General features: G+C 41.2%; 1 protein-coding gene across 1 annotated transcript in view; it reads right to left on the reverse strand.

The window, feature by feature from the left end:
- Positions 1–21,313, reverse strand: part of CERT1 (ceramide transporter 1) — a 130,157-nt gene that overhangs the window by 22,807 nt on the left and 86,037 nt on the right. Inside the window, exon 10 of the mRNA XM_052646302.1 lies at positions 1,910–1,996. Within this exon, the coding sequence (XP_052502262.1) occupies positions 1,910–1,996 (87 nt within the window). The remainder of the gene's footprint in view (positions 1–1,909; positions 1,997–21,313) is intronic.

Genomic DNA, 21,313 nt, shown 5'->3' on the forward strand with positions numbered 1-21,313 from the left:
CTCTCCTTGCTATTCTTTGGAACTCTGCATTCAGATGGATATATTTTTCCTTTTCTCCTTTGCCTTTTGTGTCTCTTCTTTTCTCAGCCATTTGTAAGGCCTCCTCAGACAACTATTTTTCCTTTTTGCATTTCTTTTTCTTGGGGATGGTTTTCACCACAGCCTCCTGTACCATGTTAGGAACCTAGTGGTAATATATGGTACCATCTAGCGGTAATACATGGTAACTGCACTGTTGCAGAATTAAGGTAAAGTGAAAAAGTGAAAAAAGTGAAAGTGCTAGTTGCTCAATCGTGTCTGACTCTTAGGGACCCCATGTACTATAGCTCACCAGGCTCCTCCATCCATGGAATTCTCCAGACAAGAATACTGGAATGGGTAGCCATTCCCTTCTCCAGGGGATCTTCCCAACCCAGGGATTGAATCCGGGTCTCCTGCACTGCAGGCAGATTCTTTACCATCTGAGTCACAGGGAAGCCTCTAAAGGTGAAGACCCAAATTAATCTTGAAACTGAGTTGAAGGATTTAAGAAATACTTCCCTTCAATTTCCCAGGAGGGGCTTGGTATAAATGCTGTGAATTTAATGATGATAAAACACTAAACAAAGTTAAAAGTGAGGAAGTAATTATGGTGAAAGTAGTGAAAGCAATAAATGAGTTAATAATAAAAACTAAATGGTACTAACGTAGAAGAAAAATAAATTCTTGGTCATCTTCCTTTCGAATTCATATAGTATTTGGTGATGAAAAGAAATTCAAAGAGACTGTTTTACTCAGAGCAAATATATGCTTTGTATTAACAGAATGATAATAAAAATGGATAATGATAATAAAATTGCTGAGAGAAATATCAATAATCTCACATATGCAGATAATACCACCCTTATGGCAGAAACTGAAGAAGAACTAAAGAGCCTCTTGATGAAAGTGAAAGAGGAGAGTGAAATAGCTGGCTTAAAATTCAACATTCAGAAAACTAAGATCATGGCATCCAGTCCCATCATTTCATGGCAAATACATGGGGAAACAACGAAAGAGCGATAGACTTTATTTTTGGAGCTCCAAAATCACTGCAGATAGTGACTGCAGCCATGAAACTTAAAGAAGCTTGCTCCTTGGAAGAAAAGCTATGACCAACCTAGACAGGATATTAAAAAGCAGAGATATTACTTTGCCAACAAAGGTCCGTCTAGTTTAAAGTTATGGTTTTTCCAGTAGTCACATATGGATGTGCGAGTTGGACTCTAAAGAATGCTGAGTGCCAAAGAATTGATGCTTTAAAACTGTGGTGCTGGAGAAGACTCTTGGGAGTCCCTTGGACTGCAAGGAGACCCAACCAGTCCATCCTAAAGAAAATCAGTCCTGAATATTTATTCATTGGAAGGACTGCTGCTGAAACTGAAACTCCAATACTCTGGCCACATGATGTGAAGAACTGACTCACTGGAAAAGACCCTGATGCTGGGAAAGATTGAAGGCAGAGGAGAAGGGGATGACAGAGGATGAGATTGTTGGATGGCATCACTGACTCGATGGACATGAGTTTGAGTAAGCTTCGAGAGATGGTGATGGACAGGGAAGCCTGGTGTGCTGCAGTCCATGGGGTCGCAAAGAGTCTGACACAACTAAATGGCTGGACTGAACTGAAAATTGAATACTTCAAAGAGAACAGGCAGAATATCTCCATTCAATTTCATGTTATTTATGCATGTTTCATTTAAACAATTATTAGTCTTCTTTCTATTGCTTGAAAATTGATCAATAAAGAAAGTGACTTATGAAGGTTCTTCTATATTTGTGACTCAATGTAGACACAGTTCATTTCTTAGGTTATTAGGATCATGATTTCAAATTCTATTTATATGAAATATACACCAAGGATTTTTAAAACTTTTAAAAATTTACATACCTGTTCTTCTATTTTATCTTGTCTGTCAAGAGCAGCTTCAACAGCATCAAAGAACTCCTCTTCATTAATCAAACTGTTTGGGCCTTCCTATTTAGACACACAGAGGGGAAAAAAAGCAGTTGATTCAAGAAACAGAAAACAGTGATAGTCGTGGCATTAACTCTCGGAAAAAATTTAAAAGTGAGCTGTTAAACATTTTGGAATCAGTTAGTACAGTAAGATAATACACAAAGATGAACAACATATGTTCTATCCAAAACCACTAGTGTTACAATTAATTCACTCACTTGGTACTCAAATACTTACTATATATTCACCAAGACTGTGTTAGGGCAGATACAGTTTAACAGGGGGCTGGTGAACTACATGGCCAATTCTAGTCCACTGTCTACTTTCAGAACGGCCTTTAAGGTCAGCATTTCATTTTTAAGTGGTTGAGAAACAAGAGAGTAACATTTACAAAGAATTCCCTGGTGGTCCAGTGGTTAGGACTCTGCACTGTGCCTGATGAGGGTCCAAGTTCAATCTCTGGTTGGGAAACTAAGACCCCACAAGTGGAGCAGTGTGCCCCCAAGCCCCAAATCATGGCATGGGAATTGTGTGGAATTAGAGATTTAGCTCATTCACTTATGGACTGCCCATGTCTGCGTTCATGCTACAGTGGCAGAGCTGAGCACCTGTGACTTGAGCACTTGTCAGAAACCATATAAAATTGCAGGAAGGCTTTAAGGACAAAGTTGCAGAAGATTTATAGCCAATGAAAAGTACCGACAGGGTTTCTGACAGGGATCTTCCTAAGCAAAGACAATTACATCATAGAGAAAGAAAAGTTGAACTGATGCTTGAAAGCCTGCTTAGAACGGTAGACTAGTGGCTTTCAATCACTTGAGGAACTGCATGGGGAAGTTGTTAAGATGAAAAGTCCCAGGCCCCAATTCACAGAAATTACTTTTTAGTCGGCCTTGGGTAGAGCCAGGAATATGCATGTTAATAAGTCCTCCAAGTAGTTCTAATGCAAGTAGAACCTCAGCTGCATCACAAGATAAAAATACAAAGAATAACAGCAAAATGGAAACAAGCAAGGTATGTACACATCTTGCGGTGATAAAACACATTTAAGTGGACTGAACAACAAGTAGACTATAAGCGGAATGATGGCACTATTGGGGTCCAGAGTAGGCTACCCCATGGTTCTTAACAGCATATTGAGTATTTTGAATTAAAGTTACATAAGAAATGGCCAATGCAAGAGGAACACTCTGACACTCCAGTCTCCCTGAAAACAGGAAACAAATCTCATGTGAAATGTGCATTCCCTGCATCCAGAGGTTGCTTTGTTGTTGCTGTTTAGCTGCTAAGTCTTGTGACTTCCGATCCCATGGATTATAGCCCGCCAGGCTCCTCTGTCCATGGAATTTTCCAGGCCAGGATACCGGAGTGGGTTGCCATTTCCTCCTCCAGGGACCTTTCCGACCCAGGGATCAAGCCCTGGTGGATTCTTCACTACTGAGCCTCCGTCCGAGGCCCCATCATCCTATCACTTCCTCAAAATTTTATTGTTTCTTCGTTGAATGAGCATAAAAGCTGACTGCTTTGGCCTCTTTTTAGGTACCATTTCTGTGAGTCTCTGCCATGCAGATGAATTAGAATTTATTTTTCTCTAATCTGTCTCATGTCAATTTTATTATTAGTCCAGCCACAAGAACTCAAGGATGGTAGAGGGAGGAACTATTCCTTTCCCCAGCAGCTTCATATTATGGTTAAACTGAAGGCTGAAAAGGCAGGCTTGGGTTTAAGTTTCCTAAATTTTTAAATATACAAAATAAGATTAACTATTGTGGGTCTGTCTGGAATCTTCCCAATTAAGACTGAAAATTCCAAGTCACCAGAGCTCCGTTAAACAGTCTGTAGTAACTCATCCCTACCCTGCCACAGCCTGGGGCCCCACAAGAAGGGCAGGCGGAACTGCGCTCCAGCGCTTCTGTTATCTGGCACAGGCATAGCAGAAACCCTGATTCACTGCAACACTCTAGAGGATCCCGGGAAAGGCACTTCAAAACCCCCTGAGCTTTTCAGTTTAACTACAACACACAGAAAAGTGCACATCTCAGTGAATTACCAAAATATCTGTTTGGCACGTGGATTATTCTGAGCTAGCTAAAAACAAACAAAGGCCTGAAAGATTCAGGAAGAAACTTTGATTTTCCCCTCTCATGATCTAAAAAAAGTTTCAGATCGAGTGTCTGTGCCGAGAACACAGCAATCACTAGAGAGATCTGCACGGAATGTGGGCTAGATGTTATGAGGGAAACTCGGCAGGATCTACACTGGTTTACCAAACATCTGCTTTTCCATCTTCATGTGAATTACCTTACCCGTCTTTTAAGTTCCAAACCACCATGTCCCCATCTTTTGTCTTTAGCTGAAGATGGTATTTAAGGTGAGAGTTTCGGCCACTGTGTGGAGTTTCCCTGGATTTCTCCCACACAGACATATCATTAAACCTTGATTTTCTCCTGTTATCTGTCCTGTGTCAATTTAATTTGTCAATTTAATTTTTTAGATGAGCCAGAAAAAACAAAGACAGGTAGAGGAAGATTTATTCCTCCCTAACATAACCATCTAATGACCAGCTGTCTCATGGAAAAGAGTCCTGCAGGACTCCCTTCATAAAGCCAAAACATTTCAGACACTCAAATGTCAACAGAATCACTTTGGTCTCTGTTGATGTTACAAAACCATAAAACACCCAAAATCTATTCTGAACTCAAACATTTTCTGATGATTTTTCAATTCTACTGATCATAACCATACCTATACTTTAAGAAGCTGTAATGTTCATTCAATCTATTCAAGAGTCAGAGTCTCAGGAGTCTACCAATTGGGACCTACAGTGTTAAATATCTGAGAAAGAACTGGAATAAATTTTCCTTTATTAAAATACTTCAGTTCTCACTACAAAAAAAAAACTGTAAAAATGTAAGGTGGTAGATGTTGTGATCATGTTACAGCATCCATGTACAGTGAAAGTTGCTCAGTCATGTCCAACTCTCTGCGACCCCATGGACTGTATAGTCCATGGAATTCTCCACGCCAGATTACTGGCGTAGGCAGCTTTTCCTTCTCCAGGGATCAAACCCAGGTCTCCCACACTGCAGGCAGATTCTTTACCAGCTGAGCCACAAGGGAAGCCCACTGGAGTAGGTAGCCTATCCCTTCTCCAGCGGATCTTCCCGAGCCAGGAATTGGGTCTCCTGCATTGCAGGTGGATTCTTTACCAACTGAGCTATCAGTTCAGTTCAGTTCACTTGCTCAGTCATGTCCGACTCTTTGTGACCGCAGAAATCGCAGCACGCCAGGCCTCCCGGTCCATCACCAACTCTCAGTTTACCCAAACTCATGTCCATCAAGTCGGTGATGCCATCCAGCCATCTCATCCTCTGCCGTCTCCTTCTTCTCCTGTCCCCAGTCCCTCCCAGCATCAGGGTCTTTTCCAATGAGTCAACTCTTCGCGTGAGGTGGCCAAAGTACTGGAGTTTCAGCTTCAGCATCGGTCCTTCCAAAGAAACCTCAGGGCTGATCTCCTTCAGAATGGACTGGTTGGATCTCCTTGCAGTCCGAGGGACTCTCAAGAGTCTTCTCCAACACCGCAGTTCAAAAGCATCAATTCTTCAGCGCTCAGCTTTCTTCACAGTCCAACTCTCACATCCATACATGACCACTGGAAAAACCATAGCCTTGACCAGATGGACCTTTGTTGGCAAAGTAATGTCTCTGCTTTTGAATATGCTATCTAGGTTGGTCATAACTTTTCTTCCAAGGAGTAGGCGTCTTTTAATTTCATGGCTGCAGTCACCATCTGCAGTGATTTTGGAGCCCCCAAAAATAAAGTCTGACACTGTTTCCACTGTTTCCCCATCTATTTCCCATGAAGTGATGGGACCAGATGCCATGATCTTCGTTTTCTGAATGTTGAGCTTTAAGCCAACTTTTTCACTCTCCACTTTCACTTTCAAGAGGCTTTTTAGTTCCTCTTCACTTTCTGCCATAAGGGTGGTGTCATCTGCATATCTGAGGTTATTGATATTTCTCCCGGCAATCTTGATTCCAGCTTGTGTTTCTTCCAGTCCAGCGTTTCTCATGATATACTCTGCATAGAAGTTAAATAAGCAGGGTGACAATATACAGCCTTGACGTACTCCTTTTCCTATTTGGAACCAGTCTGTTGTTCCATGTCCAGTTCTGACTGCTGCTTCCTGACCTGCATACAGATTTCTGAAGAGGCAGGTCAGGTAGTCTGGTATTCCCATCTCAGAATTTTCCACAGTTTCTTGTGATCCACAGAGTCAAAGGCTTCGGCATAGTCAATAAAGCAGAAATAGATGTTTTCCTGGAACTCTCTTGCTTTTTCCATGATCCAGCGGATGTTGGCAATTTGATCTCTGGGTCCTCTGCCTTTTCTAAAACCAGCCTGAACATCAGGGAGTTCACGGTTCATGTATTGCTGAAGCCTGGCTTGGAGAATTTTGAGCATTACTTTACTAGCATGTGAGATGAGTGCAATTGTGCGGTAGTTTGAGCATTCTTTGGCATTGCCTTTCTTTGGAATTGGAATGAAAACTGATCTTTTCCAGTTGTGTGGCCACTGCTGAGTTTTCCAAATTTGCTGGCATACTGAGTGTAGCACTTTGACAGCATCATCTTTCTGGATTTGAAAGAGCTCAACTGGAATTCCATCACCTCCTCTAGCTTTGTTCATAGCGATGCTTTCCAAGGCCCACTTGACTTCACATTCAAGGATGTCTGGCTCTAGATTAGTGATCACACCATCATGATTATCTGGGTCATGAAGATCTTTTTTGTACAGTTCTTCTGTGTATTCTTGCCACCTCCTCTTAATATCTTCTGCTTCTGTTAGGTCCAGACCATTTCTGCTTCATCTTACTTGCCCTATTAGCAGAGTTTCTTATGTTAATGATCTTCATTGGGGCCATCATTCTCCTCAGTTCAGTCAGTTCAGTTGCACAGTTGTGTCCGACTTTGTGACCCCGTGGGACTGCAGCACACGAGGCTTCCCTGTCCATCACCAATTCCCGGAGCTTGCGCAAACTCATGTCCATCGAATCGGTGATGCCATCCAACCATTTTATTCTCTATCATCCCCTTCTCCTCCCGCCTTCAATCTTTCCCAGCATCAGGGTCGTTTCTAATGAGTCAGTTCTTCACATCAGGTGGCCAAAGTATTGGAGTTTCAGCTTCAGCATCAGTCCTTCCAATGAATAGTCAGGACCGATTTCCTTTAGGATGGACTGGTTGGATCTCCTTGCAGTCCAAGGGACTCTCAGAAGTCTTCTCCAACACCACAATTCAAAAGCATCAATTCTCCAGCACTCAGCTTTCTTTACAGTCCAACTCTCACATCCATACATGACTAGTAGAAAAACCATAGCCTTGACTAGATGGACCTTTGTTGACAAAGTAATGTCTCTGCTTTTTAACACGCTGTCTAGGTTTGTTATAGCTTCCCTCGGGATTTGTAATTTCCCAGTCCTCTTGGGCTTCCCGGGTGGCTCTCCTGGTAAAGAATTTGCCTGCCAATGCAGGAGACATGAGAGAACAGGGTTCAGTCCCTGGGCTGGGCAGATCCTCAGGAGGAGGGCACAGCAACCCACTCCAATATTCATACCTGGAGAATCCCATGGACAGAGAAGCCTGGTGGGCTACGGTCCATGGACAGAAGAGCCTGGTGGGTTCCACAGTCTGTAGGGTCACAAAGGATCAGACATGACTGAAGCAACTTGGCATGAACTTGGGCTTTGCCCTCTGGGAATCCACCAGCCAATGCAGAAGACGTGGGTTCATCCTTGGGTTGGGAAGATCCCCTGGAGTAGGGGAATGGCAACCCACTCTAGTTTTCTTTGCCTAGAAAATTCCATGGACAGAGAAGCCTGGTGGGCTATCGGCCATGGGGTTGCAAAGAGTTGGACACAACCAAGCACCCAGCTATGCACTGGGAAAAGTAAGCACTTCTTCGGGTTCCTGAGCAGGTTCCTCCTCTGTCTACTCCGTAAATGTGAGTGCTCCTTTGGGTTCCACCTTTGCTCTCCCCACAGCATTCTTACTATTTCTATGACTTCAGTCATCATCTGCAGATTCCCAAGTTCACAGCCTGTCATCTCACTCCTAAGTGTAGATTTTTACATCTAATAATACATAAGATAGACTCCTCATGTGACTGTTCCAACTTATATGCACCAGGTCTAAAACCTGTTCTTCCTCCCTCTCCACATCAATCTAAGGCAGAAACCTGGGCCTGTTCTTGAATTCCTTTTTTCCCTCATTTAGTCACCACATACTACTTTCCAAATATCTGATTTGTCCATGTACATTCCTACTGTTCTATCCGAATTTAAGCTATCTTCAATTCTTACCTCTAATACCAACAAGAGTCTCCAAGCCCTTAGTCACAACTGTCATCTTCAGTCCACTCTCCTCACTGCAGGAAGCAGGAATGACTTTCTAAACTGTAAATGTGGAAAGTTTCTGTACCTCAAACCCATTACCTGAGGCAGATTTTTCCAGCCAGTCTTGCCACTCCCTACTTTGGATAGGCCCCACCCTCCACATATAACTGCTTTGTTACCCTGCGGCAAAATGCTCTCTTTTCCTTCTGGGTCTTCAAATGTTTTCTTTTCAGTGCCTAGAAGCAAACACTTTCCAGGCTATCCACTTGGTTAACAAATACTAAGTTCAGTCATTAAAGTTTTAGCTCAGATGTTACTAAACCTGGAAGCCATCCCTGACTTAATATCCTCCCAGTGTTAAAGTGTTCCATAACAAACATTATTCTAATCACCCATTAACTATTCTGTGTTCCCATTATATATGGACTTAGTTGGATTCCCCGGCAGCTTGGTGGTAAAGAACCCACCTGCCAATTCAGGAGACACAGGTTCAACCCCTGGGTCGGGAAGATCCCCTGGAGAAGGAAATAGCAACCTACTCCAGCACTCTTCAGTTGCTTCACTGTGGGTCAGACAGTTAAGCGTCTGTCTACAATGCGGGAGAGCCGGGTTCAATCCCCGGGTTGGAAAGATCCCCAAGAGAAGGAAATGGCAATCCACTCCAGTACTATTGCCTGGAAAATCCCATGGACAGAGGAGCCTGGTAGGTACATTCCATGGGATCACAAAGAGTCGGACAAGACTGAGCAACTTCACTTTCTTTCCAGTATTCTTGCTTGGGAAATCCCACAGACAGAGGAAACTGGCAGGCTATAGTCCACCAGGTTGCAAAGAGTCAGACATGACTTACTGACTAAACAACAACAACAAGGTCCCTGGGCAGGATCCTTATTTGTCTTATTCTTAAAATATCACCCATGCCCAGCATGGTTTCCCTGATGGCTCACCTGGTAAAGAATCCACCTGTAATGCAGGAGACCCAGGTTTGATCCCTGGAATGGGAAGATCCCCTGGAGAAGGGAAAGGCTACCCACTCCAGTATTCTGCCCTGGAAAATCCCATGGACCTGAAAGATGATGCTGTGAAAGTGCTGCACTCAATAGCCCAGCAAGCTTGGAAAACTCAGCAGTGGCCACAGGACTGGAAAAGGTCAGTTTTCATTCCAATTCCAAAGAAAGGCAATTCAAAAGAATGCTCAAACTACTGCACAATTGCACTCATCTCGCACACTGCACGCTAGTAAAATAATGCTCAAAATTCTCCAAGGCAGGCTTCAGCAATACGTGAACCGTGAACTCCCTGATGTTCAAGCTGGTTTTAGAAAAGGCAGAGGAACCAGAGATCAAATTGCCAACATCCACTGGATCATGGAAAAAGCAAGAGAGTTCCAGGAAAACATCTATTTCTGCTTTATTGACTATGCCAAAGCCTTTGACTCTGTGGATCACAATAAACTGGAAAATTCTGAAAGAGATGGGAATACCAGACCACCTGACCTGCCTCTTCAGAAATCTGTACGCAAGTCAGAAAGCAACAGTTAGAACTGGACATGGAACAACAGACTGGTTCCAAATAGGAAAAGGAGTACGTCAAATATATAAGAGTACTCAATAAAAGGAGTAAAATATTGTCACCCTGCTTATTTAACTTATATGCAGAGTACATCATGAGAAACGCTGGACTGGAAGAAACACAAGCTGGAATCAAGATTGCCGGGAGAAATATCAATAACCTCAGATATGCAGATGACACCACCCTTATGGCAGAAAGTGAAGAGGAACTAAAAAGCCTCTTGATGAAAGTGAAAGAGGAGAGTGACAAAGTTGGCTTAAAGCTCAACATTCAGAAAACAAAGATCATGGCATCTGGTCCCATCACTTCACGGGAAATAGATGGGGAAACAGTGTCAGACTTTATTTTTGGGAGCTCCAAAATCACTGCAGATGGTGACTGCAGCCATGAAATTAAAAGACGCCTACTCCTTGGAAGAAAAGTTATGACCAACCTAGATAGCATATTCAAAAGCAGAGACATTACTTTGCCAACAAAGGTCCATCTGGTCAAGGCTATGGTTTTTCCAGTGGTCATGTACGGATGTGAGAGTTGGGACTGTGAAGAAGGCTGAGTGCCAAAGAATTGATGCGTTTGAACTGTGGTGTTGGAGAAGACTCTTCAGAGTCCCTTGGACTGCAAGGAGATCCAACCAGTCCATTCTGAAGGAGATCAACCCTGGGATTTCTTTGGAAGGAATGATGCTAAAGCTGAAACTCCAGTACTTTGGCCACCTCATGCGAAGAGTTGAGTCATTGGAAAAGACTCTGATGCTGGGAGAGATTGTGGGCAGGAGGAGAAGGGGACGACCGAGGATGAGATGGCTGGATGGCATCACGGACTCAATGGACTTGAGTCTGAGTGAACTCTGGGAGTTGGTGATGGACAGGGAGGCCTGGCGTGCTGCGATTCATGGGGTCGCAGAGAGTCGGACATGTCTGAGCGACTGAACTGAACTGACTGATACTGTCTATGGGGTTGCAAAGAGTCGGACACAACTGAATGGCTTTCACTTTCAGTGTTTATAAAACCAAGATAAATGATGACGATAATGGGCTTTTAGAATTTCATTCATGATTTTAAAGTGTTTGCTTGTTCTCTTTTATGCCTAGCAGTGTCTTGCATTAGTTAAATCTTAAGGAATGGATTTAAGATTATAATTTCTGAGGCTACAGATGACAGAAACAGCTAAATCTTTGTTCAATAACTAGAACACTGTGAATGTTTGATAAGAACAGAACAAAGTCAAAGTTTGAATTAGTATCTAAAATCCAATGGTTCAAAACTTGAAAAGGAGAAAAATGTGTAAGAACAAGAACTACTTTAAGGATTACATAACTTGAAACTACAGGGATTTGACATAAAATTCGTATTTTATGACAAGATAAAAATTTAAATGTAGAAAAAAACTTTTCTCTGCCCTTTGGCTCCCCCTTTCCCCTCCATTATTTGTTGTGTATCTACACTATGCATCATGACCAACTCTGCCCCATCAGGAAAGCTACCTGCCTAAGGGATTCCTTGATGGCTCAGCTGGTAGAGAATCCGCCTGCAATGCAGGAGACCTGGGTTCGATCCCTGGGTTGGGAAGAAGGGAATGGCTACTCACTCCAGTATTCTGGCCTGGAGAATTCCATGGACTGTATAGTCCATAGGGTCGCAAAGAGTTGGACACGACTGAGCAAGTTTCACTTTTCAATCCTAAAGCGCAATACTTTCCTAGTATCAACAAGACAACTCCTAAAAAGATAAACTTCTTTCTTGATACTCAAGAAAGGCATGACATGACATCACTTTGTTTCTGTAGAACTGGGTTATGCAAACTGTCGATATTACATCATTTGATGTACTGCTCCCATCTCAAAAAATTTATACTACTGTGCTTTGACTTCTAATGGGCAGAACAGTTCTCCTCAATTTGCTTGAATACAATTTTCCATTTCTTTCTCAGATAGACTGATTAATTTTTATCTACATGCATGGTTTAGCTGGCAGGATGTCAGAGATGCCCACTAAATGACACTTGGGAGTCCACACAGAACCCATGCTCAGTGCCAAGCATGGGCTCACAGAGCCCCACCAGCTTACCAGGACTCCTCAGGTGTTCTGGTGAGCTCTCCTAGTATCCAAACCTCACAGTTGGAAGGACAATCCTGAAAATTTTATTCATGCTATTTCACTGAAGATTTGGAGTCTCAAGGGCCACTTATGTACTTCTTAGGCAGGACCTAGGGATTCTGGACAAGGGGCCCAGGGAAACACAGATGGCTAGGTATTTGTTAAATTTGGCTTAAATTAAAAAAAAAAAAAAGGTTGATATATGGTCTGAACAAAGCTTTTGTTAGTGAAACAAGAGAATGAATTACTCAGCTCTGAGACTAAGGGAGCTCCACTACAATCAGTAAACACTACTCATGGGGGGAACTGAGGGGGAAGCACAAGCGAGGTTGATCACCTATGGTAGCTGCAGACTGCCACAGGGAGAACCACGCCCTGCGAGGTGAGCTCCTTGGGGCCAGACTCAGAACAAGCACACATCTGATCTGCCACACTGTCCTCAGAATGTCGTTCAGATCATATCTCATATCCCACATCTGAATTAGGCTACAAAATAGTGAGAAATTGTGCCTTACAGCCAAACCCTTTGGATGGACAATCACCAGTGGGAATACCAACTGGGTTTATGTACGCTTGCAAGTTCTTAAATGCAACGAGAGGATTTCGGCCCTGAAATGGTCGCAATAGGTTCTTTTAGCACTTCCAAACTGATGTTTTGCAACAGCAGTTTTTCTTTTCTAAAATTATATTAGCAGGAAAAAATATTCATCAGGCTAGCTTCTTAGACCCTTTGAGTGAGAAAGTCTACTAAATTGTTAAAATTTTACAGAGTTCTCATCTTAACTATCGTACCTATTTTAATTGGTATACATAATAAGCCCCCAAAGATTTCAAAATTTCAAGTCTCATTGAAAGATTTGCTGTAGAAGGCTAAAAAAAAGACTAATGATATAAAAGCTACCTAAAACTTTTAACTACTGTTCCCCTCTATTAATAATCTTCCATCTGAATTGCCTTTTCACTCACAAAACACTATCAAATGGTTACTTTTAGGAACGGGAACACATGAGGCGGGAACACATGAGGCTTGTAGGCAAGCCTCTTCAGATCAAAGGCCAAACAAGGGCCATAGTTAGAATTTCTTAAACCCAGGGAGAATCCTCAAAATTGTTTACAAATGGATTACTGAGTTGGGAGGTGGGAGGCCAATGGTTTGACTAAACTGACCATAGTACTTGAAGCCTGACAGAATTTGAGAGGGCTAGCTGGGAAGAGGCTCTGCCCCCAACCCACCCCCCCGCCCCCCCACACCCGTAAGCTAAATGAAGGAAAGAAAGATTCCAACATAAGCGAATGGGTATATCAGTCCTTTGGTGTCACTGAGATGGCCACCCAATTCTTTGGGGGGGGGGGGGGGGCCAAACCAAAAAACTTATTATACAAATCTAGCCTTTACAGCACTCAAGTGTGGCTCCAGAAATAATCCAAAGCCCACCAATCCTTTACCCCTCCCCAAACTCCCCTAATTATCTTAAGAGGTTGGTAAATAGAGGGAAAAAAATAATTCTGGCCTTGAGATGAGGTAGATAACTTGTTACTTCTCAAATAGAAACGTGAAGTGTCTCTCATCAGTCAGTGTAGTTCAGTTCAGTCGCTCAGTCTTGTCCGACTCTTTGGGACTCCATGAATTGCAGCACGCCAGGCCTCCCTGTCCATCACCAACTCCCAGAGTTCATCCAGACTCACGTCCACTGAGTTGGTGATGTCTCTCATAAATACTAGTAAAAAGGGTTTAGTAATCTAAACAGGTGATCTTGATTTGTTCCATTTGGCAGAAACCCAATTAGAATTCAACCTCCTTTATAACTGATGGATTTTACATCACTACACCTGATTTCCGGCTGAAATTCAGTAATAGGTGTGTTTCCTTGTATCTATACATGAGTGCTGTAGATGTGTGGTACTGTCAGAATTATTTGGTAAAATAGCTCTATTTAATTGGTTTAAAGGCAATTAAGCTCTTATGTAAGTACTCAAATATATAAGAACCTGGTCAGAATAAATTTCAGGTTTATATGGTCCAAAATATATTTAGTACTGACTTAATATCTGTTATTAAGTTAGCTTAAGCTTGTTTGCTTAAGTAATACAGACATGTCTTTAGGGCATAATGCTTTTATTATACTTAAATTTACCAGAAATAAAATCTTACTATTCCTGTTAGAAAATTGTTCAGCAAGGAAAAATAACAATATGATGAAACTTTTAACCTTTTAGGAACAATTTATGTTTTGGGAATGTTTATGTAAAATACTCCTTCTGGATTTTGGTAACTTGAACTTTAGAGTTGTGCTTCAGTTCAGTTCAGTTCAGTTGCTCAGTCGTGTCTGACTCTCTGCGACCCCATGAATCGCAGCACGCCAGGCCTCCCTGTCCATCACCAACTCCCAGAGTTCACTCAGATTCACGTCTATTGAGTCAGTGATGCCATCCAGCCATCTCATCCTCGTCCCATTCTCCTCCTGCCCCCAATCTCTCCCAGCATCAGAGTCTTTTCCAATGAGTCAATTCTTCACATGAGGTGGCCAAAGTACTGGAGTTTCAGCTTTAGCATCATTCCTTCCAAAGAAATCCCAGGGTTGATCTCCTTCAGAATGGACTGGTTGGATCTCCTTGCAGTCCAAGGGACTCTCAAGAGTCTTCTCCAACACCACAGTTCAAAAGCATCAGTTCTTTGGCGCTCAGCTTTCTTCACAGTCCAACTCTCACATCCATACATGACCACTGGAAAAACCATAGCCTTGACTAGACGGACCTTAGTCGGCAAAGTAATGTTTCTGCTTTTGAATATGCTATCTAGGTTGGTCATAACTTTTCTTCCAAGGAGTAGGCGTCTTTTAATTTCATGGCTGCAGTCACCATCTGCAGCGATTTTGGAGCCCCCCAAAAATAAAGTCTGACACTGTTTCCCCATCTATTTCCCAGGAAGTGATGGGACCAGCTGCCATGATCTTCGTTTTCTGAATGTTGAGCTTTAAGCCAACTTTGTCACTCTCCTCTTTCACTTTCATCAAGAGGCTTTTTAGTTCCTCTTCACTTTCTGCCATAAGGATGGTGTCATCTGCATATCTGAGGTTATTGAATATTTCTCCCGGCAATCTTGATTCCAGCTTGTGCTTCTTCCAGTCCAGCGTTTCTCATGATGTACTCTGCATATAAGTTAAATAAGCAGGGTGACAATATTTTACTCCTTTTATTGAGTACTCTTATATATTTGACGTACTCCTTTTCCTATTTGGAACCAGTCTGTTGTTCCATGTCCAGTTCTAACTGTTGCTTTCTGACTTGCATAGAGATTTCTCAAGAGGCAGGTTAGGTGGTCTGGTATTCCCATCTCTTTCAGAATTTTCCAGTTTATTGTGATCCACAGAGTCAAAGGCTTTGGCATAGTCAATAAAGCAGAAATAGATGTTTTCCTGGAACTCTCTTGCTTTTTCCATGATCCAGTGGATGTTGGCAATTTGATCTCTGGTTCCTCTGCCTTTTCTAAAACCCGCTTGAACATCTGGAAGTTCACGGTTCCCATATTGCTGAAGCCTGGTTTGGAGAATTTTGAGCATTACTTTACTAGCATGTGAGATGAGTGCAATTGTGCGGTAGTTCGAGCATTCTTTGGCATTGCCTTTCTTTGGGATTGGAATGAAAACTGACCTTTTCCAATCCTGTGGCCACTGCTGAGTTTTCCAAATTTGCTGGCATATTGAGTGCAGCACTTTCACAGCATCATCTTTCAGGATTTGAAACAGCTCAACTGGAATTCCATCACCTCCATTAGCTTTGTTCATAGTGATGCTTTCTAAGGCCCACTTGACTTCACATTCCAGGAGGTCTGGCTCTAGATGAGTGATCACACCATCGTGATTATCTGGGTTGTGAAGATCTTTTTTGTACAATTCTTCTGTGTATTCTTGCCACCTCGTCTTAATATCTTCTGCTTCTGTTAGGTCCATACCAATTAAGACTTATGCTTAATTAACATAAATAATGGGAATCCACTGAATACCCAAGTTGTTTCCAAGTAAGATATTGGCACATTATTTACAGAACACAGGTTTCCTTTTGCAGAGAAACTCCTAAAATGTACTTGGAGGATTATTAATATGATGCCACATCAAGACATTTTCTTTAAGAAAGTGAAAGTTTTCTAGGAACAAATAGTATTTATAAACTTGCCAATCTAAAGAATAATGTAAAACACAGTTTTTAAGTGCTTACTTTTTACTAGAAACTGGGTTTTAAGGTTAAGAATTATAATATGTATAACTAAAGCTACTAAAATAGTAAGGGAAACATTTTAGTATGCAAGGAAGATGGGAAGCATGTTTTCACTAAAAGACTATGAGAGGGACTTCGGGGGTGGTTCAGTGCCTAAGAATCCACACTCCCAGTGCAGGGGACCCAGGTGCGATCCCTGGCCAGGGAACTGGATCCCAGATGCTGCAACGAAGAGTTCACATGCCACAACTAAAGATGACGTGTGCCCCTACTAAGACCTGGTGCAGCCAAATAAATACATAAATAAAAAAATTTAAATACATGAGTAAAAAGTATGAGGATAGTTTTGTCTTAGAGCTAGCTGGTTGTTTCTGAATGGAAAGAACAGAAAAAGTAATACGGATACACAAAGTTGTTAAAGGGTTGAGGAAAAGGAACACTGAGAAAAGAGTTTTGTACATGGTTGGGAACGGCTAAGATAAGACTCAATTAAGAAAATGATTTTTAAACGTAAAGTATACGAAACTTGAATTTAGTTTTCTCTCTCTTAATTTAGTTTCCTTATAACACTGAGCTGCTTTTAGTAAGAGATAGTGTGAGTTTCTTTGCCTTTTGGCGATTTACGACAACCTTTGAGCTCTTTTACTGTCATGCTGGTTAAATGACACTGACCTATGATCCTATTTAACCAGGTTTTGAAAGTTTTTGGTATTTTTGACAAACTTTCCAAAGATCAACTTCTAAATGAAGTTCACTGGACCTTTAGTTAACTTTGAGGTTTTTCAAAGGGTCCCTGGTATATGTCAAATTATTTGTTTTCTCTCCATCTCAGAGAGAAGAGTAATTAACTATTAGGCCTATTTGGTATGTTAAATTACATGGGAAGTATTGTCAAATTTGAGTGGTGATAAAACTTCTGAGGTCCTATTAAATGGGTAAATGTTGTAACTAGAAAGTCTAGCTTCCCTGGTGGCTCAAACGGTAACGAACATGCCTGCGATGCAGGAGACGCAGGTTTGATCCCTGGGTTGGGAAGATCCCCTGGAGGAGGAAATGACAACCCATTCCAGTATTCTTGCCTGGAAAGTTCCATGGACAGAGGAGCCTGGTGGGCTACAGTCAATGGGTAGTCTGGTGGGCTATAGTCTATGGGGTCGCAAAGAGTTGTTTATGACTGAGCAACTAACACTTTTACTTTTATAGAAATTCTAGAAATTATACAGAACTCCAAAAATGTCCTGGTAACATGTGACCAGTTATAATTCTAGAAATTATCTTAAATTGTTTTATGTCACAGCAGTAACAAAGTTTGTCAATTGGACTGGAATCAGGTGTTTAACTTTTCAAATCTTTTGTAATTTATGGACAGTTATTGTTTTACTCCAATGTTTGGGCAAAAATACTTCATCTTCAAGAATATTCATAAAAAGAACTTTTTTACAAGTACAGGTTTCTGATAACTTTCAGATCATACCACTGAACTGGATAAGAAATTAAAGACTTCTGATGGAGAACTGGATGGCTTCATAAAACTGCTAACTGAAGATTAAGATCTAGGATTAGTCTCACAGGACTGAATGAACTTATGAGTATGGTTATAATTTTTGTTTTTCGTCTGAAATACTATTCATTTTAAATCTGCTTTCCAGATATAAAGAAACCCTTAGTCTACACCTCTCTATATAGAACTAAAACATTTATCTTTTCTATCTGAGCCCTTCAGAATCTGTAAACTCCTAGGTTCCCAACAACTTACCCAGGTATACAAGGCAGGCCACCTACTAACAGGTGCAGGAATCTCAAGGTATTCAGGGAATCTAGAGAAGAGAGAAATTCACCTAAACCCAGCACCCAAATCTACATTTATCACAGGAAGAATCCATGACATGCCTTTGGTGTGGCTTTCCTGGCCTCGAGAGTTTAAGTTAAACTGAGATTCGTTATGAAAAGTTCCATCAGAGCCAATTTAAAGAGTCTATGTGGTCAGACATTTTGTGAACAAATTAGTCTTAATGTGGCTCTATTTGGTAGAAATTATGGTAATTTTAGAGAAAGATAATGTTTAAGTGGATATTAAATTCTGATTTTATTAAATGAGGTCTTCACTACTGCCTAAGATTCTTTTCCAAGATAGTTTCCTTGTTGTCATATTATTGTAAAGTTTAGTTATTAAAAGGACATTCGAAGTATGTTTCTGAAGCTTATCACAGTAATTTAACTTTGGATGAAGATCAGATGTGCCATGACCTGCAACCAGGAGATTATTCCTACTGGAAAAGGTCTCAGATAAAGGACTCAGTCACATTAGAAGGGACTGTATTAGGCCTCCCCTCCTGAATAAAATGCAACTCCTGTTTCTGACAACTGACTTCAACTAAAAACAGTATTATCAGACCAGCACAAGAAGACATCTGAAGGAGACAGCTAATCCAAGATGCTGGACCAGGTCTGCATACTGGTAACTTTGGTAACTGCTTACACTTGTTTTTTGGGGGGGCAGGGGGAACTCATATCTTTGCTTATGAATCAGATGTATTTCTTTCTTTAGTTCAGTCACTCAGTCATGTCTAACTCTTTGCAACCCCATGGACTGCAGAACGCCAGGCTTCCCTCTCCATCACCAATGCTGGGAGCTCGCTCAAACTCATGTCCATCGAGTTGGTGATGCCATCCAACCATCTCATCCTCTATCGTCCCCTTCTCCTCCTGCCTTCAATCTTTCCCAGCATCAGGGTCTTTTCTAATGAGTCGGTTTTTTGGTTTCAGTTTCTTTCTTGGGCTCAATATTTGCAGGTTTAGAATTAATCTAATCACTGGGTTTGGGGCCAATTACCTATGGCCCAGGTTGTCCTGCGGGATTTCTCCTCTCCAAGGCTCTAACTGGATGGCCCTTGGACATTTCGTTTTAAAGAAACTCTAGCACCATGCAAGCTAACATCACTGCCAATATCCCTAAGTGAGATGCTCTTACCTGGCCAGGTAAAGATGCCTATTCTGAATCTGGCCATAAACAGCCCATTTCATTAGATGGTGAATACTGGGTAGCTCCTACAAGGGCCCAGTGGATTTACAGAACAAATTCATGACCTTGGTTTTTCCCAGGTTGGTTAGGAAAACACATAATTCATTTGCCTTGGGCTTAAGATCCCTTATGGGTACCTTCTGTTAATCTGTAATGTGAGTACACTGGTTTCTATCAGGTGTCCAATGGTATGACCATTTGGCCACAATATGTGGTAACTCATTTTATGACACATGAAGAGCTAAATTTCCACTTTGAACAATCTTCTTCCCAGTTCAGGGGAAACACTAGGAAAAGAGTTCAGTTTCGGAGGATCTTGGCTTAAATCTCTATTAATGATGTTGTTGGTCCTCCTGACAATTACTGTGTGTCACCTGCTAATAGTAAAACAATGATGTCTAAACAACTTGAATTTGTAGATCACATCTATGTAATGCTCTATAAAATAATGGGCATACATACTGCACATGTGAGGAAAGCTGGGTTAAATAGTATTGGACAACCTGGAGTCAGCTCTCAGTACCTGCTGAACATTCTGCTAGTATAATTCCCCCTGCCAAAAGAGAACTGAGCTATGGGGACCCAGCACTGACAGACATGATAGACTGATCAAGGGCAGGTGAGCAACAATCCTGGCATCAAGCGACCAAATATTTGATTGCCTGATGCTTTCTATCAAAAGGTTAAAGATCAAGAGGGAAATTGTGAAATAAAATTAATATTTTATGGCAAGACAGGAAAAATTTAAGTGTTTTTTAAAAAAACTCTTCCTCTGCCCTCTGGCCCCCCTCCCCTGCTACTGTATACTGTATTATCTGCATCTTGCATCATGACCAAAGTTTCCCCACTGACAAAAACACCTGCCCAATCCTAAAACACAACGTTCTCCTAGCATCAACTCCTTAAAAGATAGCCTTCCTTCTTGATCTGGGAGTGAGTCGTGTTACCTACCGGCAGAAGAGAGCTGTGTAAACTGTCATTATTACATCATCTAACTTGATGTAGAGCCTTTTGTCTCAAAAACACTTCTAATGGATGGAACAGCATCTCAGAACTTTCTGAGATGCTGTTCCTAGGATATAATCCTTAGGCTCCAATAAAAATTTCCATTTCTTTCTTAATTTTTCATCAATAGAGAATTGATGAGAAAAAACTGAAGTCCCCTTAACTATTAAAAGAGAAAGAGGGAGGTGCATTTCAACTAGGTGGGAAAAAGATGGTTTAGTCAACAATTCCAACTGGAATATAAAATTACAGATTCCTCCATTACATCATAATTTTAAAAAAATCAGATGTGTTAATATATTTAGAAGAGATCATTGAAAAAAAGAACAGAAAATATAGATAATTATTTGAAGTACAGTGTGAAAGGATTTCAATCTAAAATGGAATCTGAGGATGTGAAATGGGAATCACATGTCTGTACCTAAAGAATGGAACTTAACTAAGAGAATGATTTCCCATAAATGCCAGATCAACAGAAGACAGAGCCTTATCTCCAAACCAATGACCATCTGCCAAGTATCTTTCCCCATCTTCAAGCTAATGAACTTACTTGCTTGGACTCTGGCTGGACTTCCCTTGTCTGCACTCCTTGCCCATAAAATACAGCTTGCCCCACAGCCTCTACAAAACTGCCTGTAACTTGTTATTTGGCATGCATTTCCAAAATTACAATCTCTGCTATTCCCAAATAAACTCAATTTCTGGTAATTTGAGACTGCCTCAGTTTACATCTTTAGGCCAAAAAGAGAACACTTTTTAAAACATGAAAAAAACATAAAGATAACTGTATCAAGACTGTGAGTTAAATACAAAAAAGTATAAAATTTTACATGGCAAAACTAATAAGATTTTTAACTATGAAAATGAAGAAAATTGAGAAATGAAGTCAATCCTGTCAATCTTCTAAATCAAGAGAGGAAAAACACCCAAATTCTAACAACAAAAATGTCAAGGGATGTGTCTAAGAGCCACTGACGAAGAAATGCAAATAAACAATAAATGTTTTTAAAAGAAAGCCTAAGTCACATC

The sequence above is a fragment of the Budorcas taxicolor genome, chromosome 10, assembly GCF_023091745.1.
Source record: "Budorcas taxicolor isolate Tak-1 chromosome 10, Takin1.1, whole genome shotgun sequence".
In the NCBI taxonomy this organism is placed as follows: Eukaryota; Metazoa; Chordata; class Mammalia; order Artiodactyla; family Bovidae; genus Budorcas; species Budorcas taxicolor.